The sequence below is a fragment of the Pavona decussata genome, unplaced genomic scaffold (genome assembly GCF_977016875.1).
Source record: "Pavona decussata unplaced genomic scaffold, jaPavDecu1.1 SCAFFOLD_135, whole genome shotgun sequence".
Taxonomy (NCBI): Eukaryota; Metazoa; Cnidaria; class Anthozoa; order Scleractinia; family Agariciidae; genus Pavona; species Pavona decussata.
In genome coordinates, this window is record NW_028145548.1 from 104261 (window position 1) to 120501 (window position 16241).

General features: G+C 39.5%; 1 protein-coding gene across 1 annotated transcript; it reads right to left on the reverse strand.

Moving 5' to 3' along the window:
- Positions 1–4357: 4357 nt before the first annotated feature.
- LOC146467462 (uncharacterized) lies at positions 4358–15555 on the reverse strand. Its single transcript, XM_085125814.1, has 2 exons — positions 14587–15555; positions 4358–6516 (listed from the first exon to the last, which is right to left on the reverse strand). The coding sequence occupies exons 1-2, from the start codon at positions 15284–15286 to the stop codon at positions 5516–5518; spliced, it is 1701 nt and encodes a 566-aa protein (XP_084981940.1). The 5' UTR covers positions 15287–15555; the 3' UTR covers positions 4358–5515.
- Positions 15556–16241: the final 686 nt, after the last annotated feature.

The window sequence follows — 16241 nt, forward strand, 5'->3', positions numbered from 1 at the left end:
TGCTGAAAGTAACAAGACGGTTTGCATCCCAGACTAGAAAACTATTTATCTACTTAAAAACATGATTTAAACAGATTTCGTGGCCCACTGATTGTCTTAAGACGCGGCCTAAGTTAGACTCTGTTTAAATAACTGTCCGATTAAATTAAATCTTTAGTAAATATTTCCTTGTAATAATCAACTTTTGCCTTTTAAGTTTTTTTTAAGCAATTTTTTTTACTTGAGTTTTTCGATTATAATTGCTACTCAAGTTAGTGAGGTATACAGTATCATTATCATTTTGTGCACGTTATTTTCAAAGATTCCGCATAACCACAATAAAAGGCAATAGCAAGGCGTAAATGTGAGTTATCGTCATCATCAACTTCAGCTTTATTCAAAAATATTGTTCCACAATTGACTCTCTGCAAGTATTTAGCACAGGTCAATGGAAATGGGTAAAACGTTTGATTGATAAACAAGCTAGTTAATTTGTTAATTAATAGGCCTTATCACGGTTTTCGACGCCATTTTGACGAGTAGGCAAACACGTCTTGAAATAACAGTGTTTGTATGGGAATCCGATGTCAAATAATTTTCATAAAACGTCGCTTCTGAAAAATTCATGAATTGGAAACTTTAAGCACTATGCAAAGGATTTTACAGAAAATAACTGAGTAATGTAGCTGTGCTAGAAAGTATCTATTGTAGTTGCGTTTTGACATTTCCATACATTTGTCTGTATAGCGAACCAGCCGTGAACTGCTGCTAAAAATAGTTCGCGAGAAAAAAAAAATACAGGGAAATGTATGGAAAGTTGAAACATGACTGGATGCTTTCTGGCAGAGCTACATCCCTCCATTTTTTTTTTTTTTGCTTAAAATATTTTTTTAGTGCTAAAAGTTTCCAATTCATGAATTTTTCACTGAGAAGCGATGTTTTATGAAAATTATAAAAAATCGATTTACATACAAACACTGTTATTTCAAGACGTGTTTGCCTACTCGTCAAAATGGCGTCGAAAACCGCGATAAGGCCTATTGATACTGAAGAGCTAGAAGCTAAATGAAAGCGACAAGACAATACAGGAGCGACAATAATATAACAGAGAGAAAAAAGAGTACATTTCAAACACAGGCAGGCTAAGCTCAAGTTTTAAACGATGATCATCTTGCGTAAAGGGGAAAAGGTTTTTAGGGATCCGATTCGGGATTTGGCTTTTTAAAGGTCGAGATTCAGGATTTTAGCGGAAAAGAGCGACGATATTCGGGATTTCAATCAGGGACAGGACGCGGGATTTGACGATTTTACGAAGCGGGATGGGGGAAATATATCACTCTAAAGAAACCAGATCCGGGAAGTCCGGTGTCGAAAATGTACAATGAAAATCTAGTTGTCACCGTCAGGATGCCTGAAATTCACCTAAGGAGAGAGATGAATTTTACAAACATGCTGGTTCTTTACAAATGGTTAGACAGCTAACTAGGGTCCTCTGAGGAGCCCGGTGGTTGAACAGTAAATAAATTGTTAGAAACAGGAGCCCAACCGCTGTCACCGTGCTGGACGAGAAAAGAAATTTACTGGTCCTATGTCTTTACATATAAAATTTCTTCAGTGCTCCCTGAGACCTTGTAGTTACTTGAGCCGATAAACCTAGACAAATGCCACAGAGCTAGCGTACGCAACGGCCTAAAGGAACTAATTCAAACGGCTCCTCCATTCGGTAAATTTGAGTAGTTTCCTTTATGATCAAAATCAGAAGGTCAACAGAGAGATCTCACCACATTTTGATCGAAAAGGAAAATCTCTCAGAAACGTACTCAGGACAGCCCTTGATCCAGGGCCTGGTTGTTCAAAAGCCGATTAACGCTAATCCCCGATTAAAAGGAAACCGAGGTTTTCATTTCGCTCGTTAAAAATGTCTTAGATAGCAATTTTTAAGCTTAAGGCAAAGAAAAGGCTAAGTCAAAATTGAAGGACAAAAATCTTTTCGAAGAATCTTTATTGGTTTGTAATCAAACTCGAATCAAAGTTCAGGTTAATCCAGGATTGGCTTAATCGGACTTTGAACAACTGGGCCCAGAAGTCTAAGGTACATTAAGCAACCAGCGGGAGTCGTGTTTGGCCTGTCACCTTTTCAAATATGTATTGCGGTCTAACGTTGTGGTACGCGAGTAGCAATGCTCTTCACACTTTGATGGCCATTATCCCTGACTGAAAAGTTTTTCAAGGATCAACGTGATAAGAAAGGCACCTCTCACCGGCCATTCAATTGAGAGAGAAAAAGAAAAAAAAGGAAAAATAACAAGCTCTTAAAAGAAATTGCTAACTTATTGACTGACGTGATTCGCGGGACACTTTGAAAACGACTTAAATGAACTATGTCGTCGTTATGGTGGAAAGAAATAACCTGTCAGCTAATTTCTCGGTGGCCGAAGACCAGTGCAAAGATCAGTGCTCCGATTTGCAGTGGGAATTTACATCCAAATAAAAATGCCTTTTTTCGCCGAGGTAAGGGGCTTGAAAAAAAAATGACCTGACCGGGATCGGGTAAAATAGTGGTCGGGATTACGTGATTGAGGGGAAATTTTGTCCCGGATGGCAGGATTGAACAACCCTATTAGGGACCCTCTAACGGCTGTCCAGCACAAATATGACAGTTTGTATGGGAATATTTATGATCGGGTTTAGGAGCGGTAGAAATACTGGAAACTTCTTAATAAAAATAAAATACCTACCTTCTCAAATCAACAACCAAAGCAAACAGACAATAAGAGATACGCCATAGAAGCAAGGAATGCAATTTTTATTAAAAGCTTTTCAGTATTTTTGCTTCCTAAACCCAATCATGAATATTCCCGTACAAACTCTCATATTTGCGCCGTGACTGCTATTACGCAAGATGATCGTCGCTCACAGCTTGAGCTTGGGCGCCCGTGATTACAAAGGACTATGGTTAATAGTGGGTAAATAGGGAGCTTAAAGGGGAAGTATCATGGGGTTTTTGACCATTTTTGTTAAAAAGGTGAAATAAGACCTTCACTTTGCCACAAAAAATTCTAGAACGAGAGGAAAGAAATCAACTCAATTCTTGACAGGAACAACTCGTACTCGGTTCAAGCGCATTTTGGAAACAAAAATACGAAAACTTGAAAAACGTTAGCCTAACATTTTTCAAGTTTCACTCCATTCCAACCTACTCTGCCTCTGACCAGGGGCACTAATTGACATTTTTATTGCACCGGTGTGATAATTTATAACAAAACTAGACAATTTTCTGTTTCTGTTGTCAGACAAACATTTTTATTTCAATTGTGCTACTTCGCGATTATTTCAACTCGCTCAACTTTTACAAAAATGGCGAACTATCCAGGAACCAAACTAGTTCTCAAATTGGAAGGAGCGGCGTACAAGTTAAGGAAGAAAATGAAAAATTCACGGTCGTGCGTTCACGCTTTCCACAAAACCTTAAATGTGGTCATTTCACGTTGTTGTTTGCAGAGGACGGCAAAGATTTGTACCAAAAGGTAAAACGCACGTGCAGAGCGATTGTTTTTGCTCATCAAACCTATTTGGGGGCTTCACACTAGAGCTTGTAAGTATAATCTAAGTGCACTTGAAACCTACTTTGAGTGTGAAGGGGTAAAACCTACCAACTTGAACTTTACTTAGTGACCATGGAAACGTTCGTAGTTCAAAGAAGCCGAAGTACGCCGCCAAGTATGGCCAACACCACACTTGAGAACGTACTTGACCAATAGGAAAAGGGAAACCAACTGAAAACCACGTGCTGCGGTGCCAGGACAGATAAACATTTTGCCGTGAACTAAAATTAATAAAAAAAAATCAAAATGGATGGCTGGAGATACGCCTCGCAGTTTGAGGACTCCATGGAACAGTCTTTTATGTAAGTAAACATAGAAAAAAAGAGGAAAACCCGATATGAATAGTTAAACTTACGATCTTATTTGAATTTCATCTTTACAGACAGCCTGAACCATCGATTTTCAGTTCAGAAGATGTCGCCTGTTCTTTTGTTTTGTCGCCAAGTACTCGTAAACAATGAAGTACTTATGCATTTCCTGTAATGTTAAAACTCTCTGAGTTAAAATTAAAGACAAAATAAAGAGTAAACAACATAAAACGTTTTTCCGTTGCAAAGGCTCCATGATTTTCCGGCGAGGAATCGCATTTCTGATTTTACCGCGAACGATGATTGACAGCTTGTGCTTCAAGTATATACTTTGTCACCAGGTGTGAAGCCAAGTTTTCTAAAGTGCGACTTGAGATTTTCAAGTGCACTTGAATCAAGTGCTTACTTGAAACTAACTTAGCTTGTAGTGTGAAGCCAACAATTGTTTTGCGGCGTTGTCGTTGCCGTTGCTTAAGCTCCCAGCTGTTTTGCTAATTAATAACGAAGAAAGCACATGAGAGTATGAAGCGAGTCAACGAGTAACAACTCTACGCTTGTTAGCCTTTGCGCTTTCTATAACCGTTGCCGTTTTCATTTCGCTCGTGTATGCGACATCTTATGAAAAAAAAAGGGTGTCGTGAAATCGTTTGCAGGCTCCCCACTCGCCGGTTCACAAACTGAACAGGGCTACATCTTTCCTTTTCTGAAGTTTTATTCCAACAATCTGACAATCTTTACATCTAATCTACACTTCATCATAATTGTGAATCGCGAATCGAGAATGCCATTCTCAATTCTGTTCTCAATTCATTCTGACTCGGTCCGACGTTACATTACAATTGTGCCACAATCATGAGCACAGAAAAATTCCAAGCCTACACTATTGCCGGTTGCTCCTAAATTTAGTTCACCTCTTATTATAATTACACTATTACACATGTTCCTAATTTAGCATAATAGATACGTGCAGTTATATCAGTTTCTGATGCAGTACATTAGGTCACTAACTTAATTCTATTCGCGTTACACGTAATATTTTCTCGTGACATTATTCATTCAATTTCTAGTTAACACATTATCACGCAAAGCTTTAGTCACGCAAGTCTGTTCTTCTTTCCCGACAAGGCAAGTCTGCGAATGGGCTAAGTAATGTTGAAATGTTGACCTTTGCTGTAAATATATACAATGTTACAATTGTACCAGCGTTAAATGGCTGGGTGCCGACCTATGCTGTACAGTGGACACTGACCAAATACTGGTCTCCTCGAAGTTAAGCTGAAGGGGTGAAATGAGAACTTGGATTTGCCCTTATTTCACTGTAAAAATGGGATTTGATGCACTGGAATGTAGCTACCGCCCACCCCCACCCCCCTCCCCTTCTCCCCTTCCTAAGGAACCTCTTACCTACAAGAGTCTAATGTTGTCCTTTATTATAAACAATACTTGACTAATGGGGTCCTTTCGAAATATCAACTGAAAATTTAGCTTAAATGCGAGGCCTAGAGGACACAGACAGCTGAAATGAATAAACATTATTATTCAGTTTCTGTTGTTTGTGTTCTCAAAACCTAATTATAAAGTTGAATTTTAATATACCGAAAGAAGCACAATATGAAAGTAAACTTAAGAACAGCACCACTTTTTCTTTGTTTCTCTGTTATCAGCGGTCAAAGAGTTTATGCTTCCACCTTTAGCACCGTCGACTCTGCTACCGTTTTCATCTCCTTGCTTCAGGCTAATGCTATCAGGGTCATTCTTGATTCGCTTTCTCGGAGCTGGTTCCTTTACAGTGAACTTGACTGGAGGTTCATAATTCTGTGAAGAAGTCGAAGGTTGGTGACAAAAAGCCATTGAAGAAGCACCACCAGTTGATTGCAGATCTGTCTGTTGCATCAGCTGCTCGGTCAACACAGAGAAAGTCTCGTCGATATTCACTCCAGTTCTGGCACTTACTTCAATGTAAAACAGGTTGAATTCATCACGCACGTTTTCAGCAGTTTCAGCGTTCACTTCTCTGTGTTCACTATCCGTTTTGTTCCCCACAAGAATAATAGGAATATCATGGCTGCATTTGTCGCGTACCATAGACACCCACTGACGCACACTCACCAGGGAATCCCACGAAGCAACATCAAAAACAACAACTGCACCATGGGCCCCGCGATAAAACTGCGGAATAGAGCTCGTGGTGTCAAACTGCCCTGACGTATCAACAATCTGAAGCAACACTGTCTTGCCTTTGAGTTGAAGTCTTTCGCTGAATTCCCCATAGGCAATTGTAGGAGGCATTCTATCATGAAATGAAAGATTTGGTCGCACAAATTTAGTCGCGATGCTGGTCTTTCCGACTCCCATGTCACCCACAAGTACAACTTTAAACTTGTAGTCGTAGCTTTCGGCGGGCAATCGATGAATGATCTGTTTCCTATGAAGACTGTCTTGTGATCGTTGAAAATCATTGTTGTTCTTGTGCTCGCTCAGCTCGTTCACCAAATCAAAGGCTGTTGGACGCTTGTCAGGTCCATCTTCAAGACAGCAGAGCACAAGTTGACGCAAAGGGTGCTCTACGGTGATTTCGTGAAGGTCCTCGCTTCGACGAAAGCATTCAGGGATTACCTCCCCATCTACAAACAAAGGAAAGGGGGAGTTACACGTCAGGTTCTGTCTTGATCACGTGACTGAGATGTCCAAATCGCTAGTATATAGTCTATCGGCTACTTCGGGTCATCGCGACTACATTTTCAGGACTGGTCGCCAGCTGGCGACACACGTTTTGTCCGATGACCCAGGATAAACAGTAGCGAGCTTCTGTATTTAAATCTTTAAATAGGGAATTCATTCGGAACTGGTAGCTAGAAGACGACTCTCCTTTCCATCCCCACTAAAATAATGTCGGAATACTACGAGAAAATCTGTTTCACACTTTGTTAATTACATGTAATAGCACAAAATGTACTTCGATCGGAAGCCAATACATAACATTAGCTAGGCGCCATATTGCTTCAGTGGCTTCTTCCAAAATATAGGATTGCGGGCGCACTTCAACACCATGTGCTTTTTATTTGCCTGGAAAATAATGGCAACAGATGCAAATCAGTTACAGAATTAACGTAAGTTTTTACGGGCGGGAGATGAAGATTCAGCCGAAAGGTTAATATAAAATTTAAATCCATCGTCAGTAGTGAATGCTGAAAACGTAGATTTTATAGCCAAATTACCGAAGGACGTCCTCGTAACTAGTTTGATTCAGGAAATCGATAATGAACCTGGACATCGCATTGCAGTTCAAGCAAAAGGAAATGGAAATTGTTCATACAACTCCACTTCACTGAGTCTATGTGGAGATGAATCACGAAGTACAGCTTTACGTCTTCTTGTGAACTTTGTTTCAATGCCGAGTATTACGCGACTCACGAGGCATTAAAACGGACTGCCGAGCTCACGGAGATTCGCGAATCTGTGTTATTTCCGGTTTCTTTGGGTTTACGGGGTCGAACATAGAGTCAGTACTGCTTTACGAATTCAAGATTCTCTGAATTTAGAGGTCACTGAAATGGTGTGAGTCGCTCTTTTTATTTCATCCCGGTCGGAGACTGGTACAAGCAATGTGGTTGTGTAGGGACCTAGGACGAGCATATTGAGGTACGTGTATTGTGTTTATCGACAGTGAGGAAGGTAAGTTGTTTGCCACACGGGCCATAAGAGAATAAAGAACTACGCTTTTAGCAGGTAAAAAAACAAGGATAAAGGACCTATGTTTGTCTTGCTGTGGAAACCAACGTTCTGTGCTTTGCTCCATTTCAAATAACAGAAAAGAACACGATCACCGAACCAGAGACATATAAAAGCCGAAAACAACAGTAGCTTTAGAGGTATTTCTTGTGCTTTTTCTTTCTAGCTATTTAATTATGACTTTCCTTGCATACAAAGTAACATTTAAAATCATGTTTTTTTTTTATGTAAGCTACATATAAAATAAGTTGGCGACCAAAATTTATGATCTGGCGACCAAATTTTTCCTCTTAGTCGCCAGCTGGCTCCTGAGCAAAAAAGTTAATTTCGAGCACTGTAATAAGGACAGTTGATCATTCTCAACCCCAGACAGAGCCTTTGGCTTCACCGGGAGCTAAACTCGTAGCCGGAGTTTCCCAGAGCTCTTGCGCAAAAGGAAAAGAGCTTTGGGACGAGAATGGCTCTTTGTAGCGTTATGCTCTGTGCTAATGCTGAAGTCGCAATAAAATCACCAAAAAATCGCATTAAAATCGCAAGGATAATTGCCAATAGCTTACACAGGCGATTTGAAGTCCTCCCCCCCCAAAAAAAAAAAAAACGGAAAAGTCATAAATAGGCCCTTAACCAACAAATAAATCGTGTCCTTTTCAACAGGTGCATTATCTCAGTATAACATTTTGTACATCGAGTTCAACAAAGCAATGCACCTAGCCCTAAAATTCAATGCAGCTGCAGGTTTTTAGGGTCCAGTGAAAATAGAGCTTTTGAAGGGTGGAGGTCTAAACATTACTCTGCAAGTACTGCGGGACCCCCTCTCTGGCAAAATTCTCACCCACTCCCCCCCCCCCCCCCCCCCGCACCGAGCGCATTCCCCGAATTTACGAGCTGTTGTTGGATATTTCATATTTTCAACGGCGTACTTTATACTCTTCGAAAAGAAAAGGAATTAGTTTCTCAGTGTAACAAAATTTTGAGACGTCATTCTGACGAAGAAAACTTGTTCTTTATAACAACTCAATTGGAAATTCTGAGACGATTATAAGGCCTTAATTTGGGATGACGCATACTCTAAGTAGCACAAACATAATAGATCCTTCAGACGTGAGCAAGATATTTAAGAGCGCCTGTCTGTAAAAATCAGACAAATTCTAAATTTCGTGGCAAGGGTGGAAAATTCGATTTCTTTCATATTTCAAATCGGTTAAGCTTCTGATGGTTGAATGTTAGAAGGATGGTCTATAGATTCCTGTAAAAATTTCTTTGGGCAAATGATTAAGAGCGACGTGAGAGCTTTTCAAAGTCCGTAAAAAATGCAAATATGCAAGATCAACTTTCAAGTTGCGGGTCAGACATAATTTTTAGCGGTGTGCGACTAATGCAGACTGCAGACTTGCAGACCTGCAGACCTGCAGACTCAACATACTGGCCTTTCCCAATTCATTTTAAAAATAATATTGTGTAACCTCCGCCATTCCACATCATGCGCTGTCTGCTTGGTACGCTTTAAAGCTACCTGGTTACTTTCATGGTTGTCCTTCAGGACAACCGTAAAGACTTGCCGACTTGCATACTCCCGGATTTTTTGTGTGCTAGTATTGTTGATTCCATGAAGTGTTGCTGATTCACTAGCTCGAGGCATTTAGTACGCGCACAGGCAGCCCAAGCTCAATATCAGAGAACCGTTGAGTTACAAGGATTTGTATAAGAATACAACGCATTTGTGTAAAAAACTGTATTTTCACAATTTCACAACTGTATTTTCAAAGTTTTCACTTGTGCACCCCTCTAAGCATACAAACGGCGCCAAGTAACTAGCACGACGAGAATTTGTTTACTTAGTAACTTTTTGGCGATTCTTTCTCACACCAAATGGCCATAGCTATAGCCATAAATTCGAGTGAACTTTTTCAGCGATTCTATTTTATAAGGAGGAACTTCAAATTAAGTATTGTTAAATTAAGACATCATAAATTTGATAGTATTTAAAAAACAGCACCCCTTAGGAAGTAACACGCAGATGAATGACCACTCAAAGCCACAGGACGCTCAGAGTTATATACGGAAAAAGAAAAATTGGGTGATTCAATTTGCTCCTAGGATTCCACTAACTCAGGTAAACAAACGAACGGCAATATTTTTCGCAGGGGTGCGTTCTTGCATTGGTGTTTATCAGTCATTTATACGGGAAATGCGCTATTTGGGGTCATCCGCGTGAAGAAAAAAAAGACCTTTCTCTTCGGTTTTTTGGTTTAATACTAGGATCTATTGTATCAAAAAATTGGAAGAACTAGCTTAAGGATGTAGTGATCTCCATCGCTAAGTACTGATACTATTTTCGTAAAATGTAATATCCACCCCCCCCCCCCCCAATTGAACGCGAGATTTGATTTATTTTGTAACTTTTTGACGATTCTTTCTCACACCAAATGGCCATAGCCATAGCCATAAATTCGAGTGAACTTTTTTAGCGATTCTATTTTATAAAGAAGAACTTCAAATTAAGTATTGTTAAATTTAGACATCATAAATTAGTACTCTGTAAATTACTACACTATAAATTTGAGGATAAATAAAGTATATGTATGTATGTATGTATGTATGCATGCATGCATGCATGCATGTATGTATGTATGTATGTTTGTAAATAACTCTGTGGGACGTTAAAGAACCCACTCACTGTTCGCAAAGAGTAGGGGACGTAGTTCCCGGTGATGTGGTCTGGTCTTTATGTGTATACTCTCATGGTTGGGTGGGTAAATGCTCGGAGATATTAGCTGCATTAAGCTACTCTGTAAATCCGAGGGTAAATAAAGATATGATGATGATGATGTATGTATGTATGTATGTATGTATGTATGTATGTATGTATGTATGTATGTATGTATGTATGTATGTATGTATGTATGTATGTATGTATGTATGTATGTATGTATGTATGTATGTATGTATGTATGTATGTATGTCTGAGCTGATTTTCAAAAAGGTGGCTACAGAAATTGAGCACATTTTGAGACTTTCTAAGCTGAAGGAATATGCTAGTCATTAACAATACTCCAGTTACAGTTCATCACAAGAAAGTAAGGTCAGGAAATACTATGCAAGAGAAAAGAGTGGCTTTTCTTTGGAATTAGACGTGACATTGACACCTGAGTGAAATGAGACATGACTTGTGATCCGACTAAACAAGTGTGACACTTGGTAATTATTAACGGCGCCAACGCATCTTAAATCTCAACCACTGGCGTCTGGCGTCCTCTCGGACTTGCATGAAAAGGTACCAGTAAGGAAATTCAATTATACCATGTTATTTATGAGACACTATATTTACGCCAACAAACTACACAACAAACCAATTCTCCTCCAAGACTTCGTTGATAAAATGGTAATTAAATACAGAATTGAAATGCTATAAAATACACATGAAAAATAACTCCTCTGACTTGATCAATGGAACTTATTACCTCTTGCGTTATTTCCTTTTTTTTTTTGGTGTTTATGTGTGTGTGTGTGTGTGTGTGTGTGGATGTCATGTATTAGAATTGTAAGTAGTGTAAGCATTGTAATTATTAGTAGTACGAGCATTGTATGGATGGTATTGATAGTATAGCAGTATAGCTAATATTGTAAATAATGCAAGTATAGTGAATATTGTTAGTAATATTTAGTATCAGTAGTGTTTAGTACTGTAAACATTTAATATATGTCTGTAAGTCAAATAAAAAGAAAAATAAAAAAAAAAAATAAAAAAAAATAAATCTCAACCAAAACCCGGTCTTTAAGCGCTCAAGTCTAGCCTTCCACAAAAGAATTGGCTTAATCGGGGCAAGACAGCGTTTTAAATTGATTTTCCGTCTTAATTATAAATTCAAGACGTAATGAGAATCACGCCGACCGAACATCTGGAAATTATTTATGACATTGAGTCCGGAAATCCGATCAAAATCGCACTTCTCGACTAATCGATGACTAGCCTAACAACGCTACAGTTATAACGGCGAAAAATAATAGAATAGCTTTTCAAACTCACGCTTCTTGAAGAGAAAATCCTTGCCCATTCTTGCTAGTGTTTTCCATATCACCTTAAGTCCCGGATGTTGAAATCAACACTTGAAAATGGAAGGGTTAGCGCCCTTTTCTACCACAAAAATATACTAAGTCTTTGGCTGGGTAAAAAATCAGCGGAAATTTCACGTTGCCTGAAAAGAAATCATCCCTTAGACCTACTTTTTAAAGCCAAAGACTATCACCTCCTCAAGCAAAGCACGCAACATGCTATCCTTTATAGTTCACGCCCGAGTAACTGAAAGTTACCCGTTTAGCTCAAAAAGAGAACTAAAAAAGGGAGCACATTTGGACGAGGCAGGACGCTGCACTCGTAAGCCTCCTTCCCTCACTAGACTTAATAATGTCCTCAGGAAAACTTTGCTTCAGGACTCACTAGACTTAATAATGTCCTCAGGAAAACTTTGCTTCAGGAAGCCAAACGAAACGCTAGCTCTAACGACTTAGTTCTGAGCTCAGAGCGCGCGCCCAATTCAAAGCCAAATCGTTGTGGGGTTAAAAGACGTTTGAGAGAGAGTGGGGCTAGGTTAGCAAATTAGGGAGGGAGGGGGGGGGGTAGGGGAAAAATATTTTGGTTTTATAAATATTTGCTAATGACCATTGTAATCTATTAACTTACTGATGTGAAATTCAATAGGAGACGCTAAAAAAAAATAATAAATAAATATCTTAAGAAAAGTTAACAAAAGCGTCAATTTCTGTAGCCACCTACTGGAAAATCAGCTCAGATGTATGTATGTATGTATGTATGTAGGTATGTATGTATGTATGTAGGTAGGTAGGTAGGTAGGTAGGTAGGTAGGTAGGTAGGTAGGTATGTATGTATGTATGTATGTATGTAACGCCCCTAACAAGCCAGCCCGTGCGCGCAAACGAATTCGCAAATAAATAAATTATCCGGATTTTAGCAAGGAAAAAAGAACGTAACTAAAGGTATCACTATCTTAATTGTTGTTGTTGCCTTGGGTATACCTGTTCAGTAATCAAACATTTTCGCATTTTCACCCTCCTCCACCCATCTAAAATGTCCACGACATTGTATTGCGTGACGAACAAACGGCTGCCTGCAATAAAAGACAGACTGTAACCGCCGACATTTTTTTGTCATTCTAGCAGCGATCAGATGTAATATTTTCGTGCACTGTAAACCAAGCAATACTTCACAAATGATTTAGCCGTCGAAGAGGATACAGTCTTGATGAAATGCGCCGAAAGTTGATCAAAGATTTGTATTCGACCAGTTTGCGTGGTGTACATCGGACGTTTAACACAAACAGCCGGCTCAAACTTTTAGGGGATGAACGACCGGAGAATCGTGCTAAAATGGCATTTGGACCTGTCTTTTACAGCATATTATAGAATTAGAACATTTCGAAATGTTTTTCTATGTGCTTATTTTAACCTAATATGGGTCAAGACATAACACGGGCTTAAAAATTATGTCTGACCCGCAATTTCGAAGTTGACCGCGGGGGGTCAAATATTTGCATTTTTTACGGACTTTGAAAAGTTCTCACGTTGCTCTTAATCATTTGCCCAAAGAAATTTTTACAGAAATCTATAGACCATCCTTCTAACATTCAACAACCAGAAGCTTAACCGATTTGAAGGTTTCGCACATGGTGAAAATTAATTTTATTCACGAAGTATTTTTACTGCAGTGAGTTGTATGCCTTCGAAATTAAATTATTTCGCATACACAAAACGACGCAATATTTCCCAAAATCATTCCAACAGATATTTAAAGATTGTAAAAAAAGATTTTAGTGTTTAGAAAGCTGTAGAATGATTTATTATCGCACGCAAGGCATTCAAACCCGTGTAACAATTTAGGCCGCCTCAAATGACGATTTTAACGGATTTTCGTTATTTGCATTTTTCTTTGAAACAAGATGCCCCTCTGATGGCATTACACGGAATGCTTAATGTAGCCCCAATTATTCCCCATTGTATGTTTCGCAGATATTTAAAAAATATCCTCCCTTGGCAATTGAAATAATTGTCTGAATGGTTTTATTCAGATATATTGCGTGATACTTATCGTTGTGTTACTAGGAATCATACCATAAATAACTATGCAATAACGTCATGACCCCGCTGAACTGGTCTGGCCTCCACTAGCTCTAATCCTTCGCGTTGATCATTCGATCTGTTTTTTAAAGCGGAGTTTCTTTGCTGTGAGCTCTCCCAATTTCCACCGTTTCAACTGTCGAGTACTACCTAGAAGTTATTATTTCGATTTACTGCTTGAAAAAGGTTTGTTTTCTCTCTGAAAACGGCAGATCAAAGTCTTAAATTCATACATGTGGCCGCCATTGAACAAAAACTAACTTTTCGAAATGATGACTTGCTTTGACGCCTCACAGGTAGAGATACGTGGGTCCCCTCCCTCGTGATACACGCGCCGATAATAGATTTTGATTGGGCTGTTTTTGTTCAAGACAATCAGAACAATAAATCCCTTCAAATAATGATTTGACGTCACACTGGAAGGGATGAGTGGGTCCCCTCTCTCGTGATATGTGCCCGAATAACAGATTTTGATTGGGCCGCTTTTGTTGAAGACAATCAGAACAATACATCCCTACCAGGGGAGGACATATTTTAATGCATAAATTAATGTGGCGATTTGTGACTACGACGAAGAAAAAAAAGATTCCCGACCGAAACCTAGACACGTCATGCCCTGCGGGCATTCCGAGTAATAAAAAGATATTTCACCGATACAGTGCAGCTGTACCGATACAGTGCACCTATACAGTGATTTTTAGTTATATCCTAGCCTATCTGACATTAACATATGAAAGAAATCGAATTTTCCACCCTTGCCGTGATATGTTTGATTTTCACGGACAGTTAGAAGCTTATAAATAATTTACTCGAATAAATGATCGCCTTACCTTCGGTACGCAATTCCAGTATTGGTGTTGAAAGATGCCCAACAATAACCTCCAACATAACGACCCCAAATGAAAACACATCAGCTTGAGTGCTGTAATTTATCTTTCTTCGACTGGAAAGGTAAAGGTTCTCTCCGAACGTCTCTGGAGCTCGACTTGCTAGCGTTCCCGGGTTAGCAGTCGCTGCCATTTCGCCGCCGGGAAAATACTTAGCAAATCCAAAATCTGCAATCTTTGCTTGCTTGTTGACGGTTAATAGGATATTTTTGCATGCTAGATCTCGGTGTACAATTGATCTTGGTGGCTCGTGGAGATAATTGAGTCCTTCGGCAACATCAAGCATTATGTTGACAGTATCACGAAAGGAAACCTTGCGTTTTGATGTATAATATGTCTCGATGAATTTCCTCAAATCTTGATCCAAGAGCTCGGTGACAATTATCATCGATTCGTTCGATTTCGGCGACTTCCCAGGCAGAACAACGGTTAAATACTTCACGATATTGGGGTGGTTTAGTTCTCTTAACAGTTTCCAATCCTCGGTATATTTCAAGACTTCCGGTTTCGCCAAAATATAAGGGCGAAGCTTCTTTGCGGCCACATGTCTATTCATCCAGACTGCTCGGTATACGACTGCATAAGTTCCACTGCCAATTTCCTCGATAAGCTCCACTTCATCTTTCGAGGAGGTATCTCCCATTTGCCCGCCTTTATCTTTGATTCAACAGGAAAAGTGTTCGTTTGATCAAACACGGAACACGGATTTGGAATGTATTGCGTTACAACAACAACTGCCTCGTCTCTATGCAACAATACTCGTTCCTCACTTCACGCAGTATGTGGCAGCTCGTGACGAGCGCGCGAGAATAGCCTATGATAATACGACAGGCACCTTCACGCGCGCGTTTCGCCCTTCGCAAATAATTTTGTTGTTGTTGTTCTGAGAGAAAACTGTTTCAGCAACCATGTAGTAGAATTGTTGTCTTGGGTATACAATTCTGAGTTTGGTGACCGTTTGAGGCTGGACGACAATGACGACAGTTGCAATAATGTTTTTCCTTTCAAAGTTTGTCTTAGAAATTTGGTTTGGGAAAATAATTCTTTTTTTTTTTTGTATGTGACAACGCGATCAGGACTAAACCTGATGTCGGAGCAAACTTTCTTCAACCAAAATCTGATGTTGAAGAAGTTTTGGTTTCCTGAGGCGGGGGAGAAGAGAGGGAGGGGCTGGGGGCGAGGAACTCCCGATCCCATATAAAACATGACCGGGGATTTTTCAATACAATAAGAGGTTCCAGAATCTCGATTGCTGGCGTGGCTTTAATTCGTTTTCACCTCTCAAGAGGTACGTACCTATTTTTGACTAAGACAAAAAAAATTAATCCTTTCACTGACAAATAGCTCCTGTTATATCTGAGCTGATTTCTCGGCCAGAAGGTGGCTACAGAAATTGACGTTTTTTATTTATTTTTTTAGCGTCTCCTATTGAATTTCACATCAGTAAGTTAATAGATTACAATGGTCATTAGCAAATATTTATAAAACCAAAATATTTTTCTCCTACCCCCCCCCCCCCCCTCCTTCCCTGATTTGCTAACCTAGCCCCACTCTCTCTCAAACGTCTTTTAACCCCACAACGATTTGGCTTTGAATTG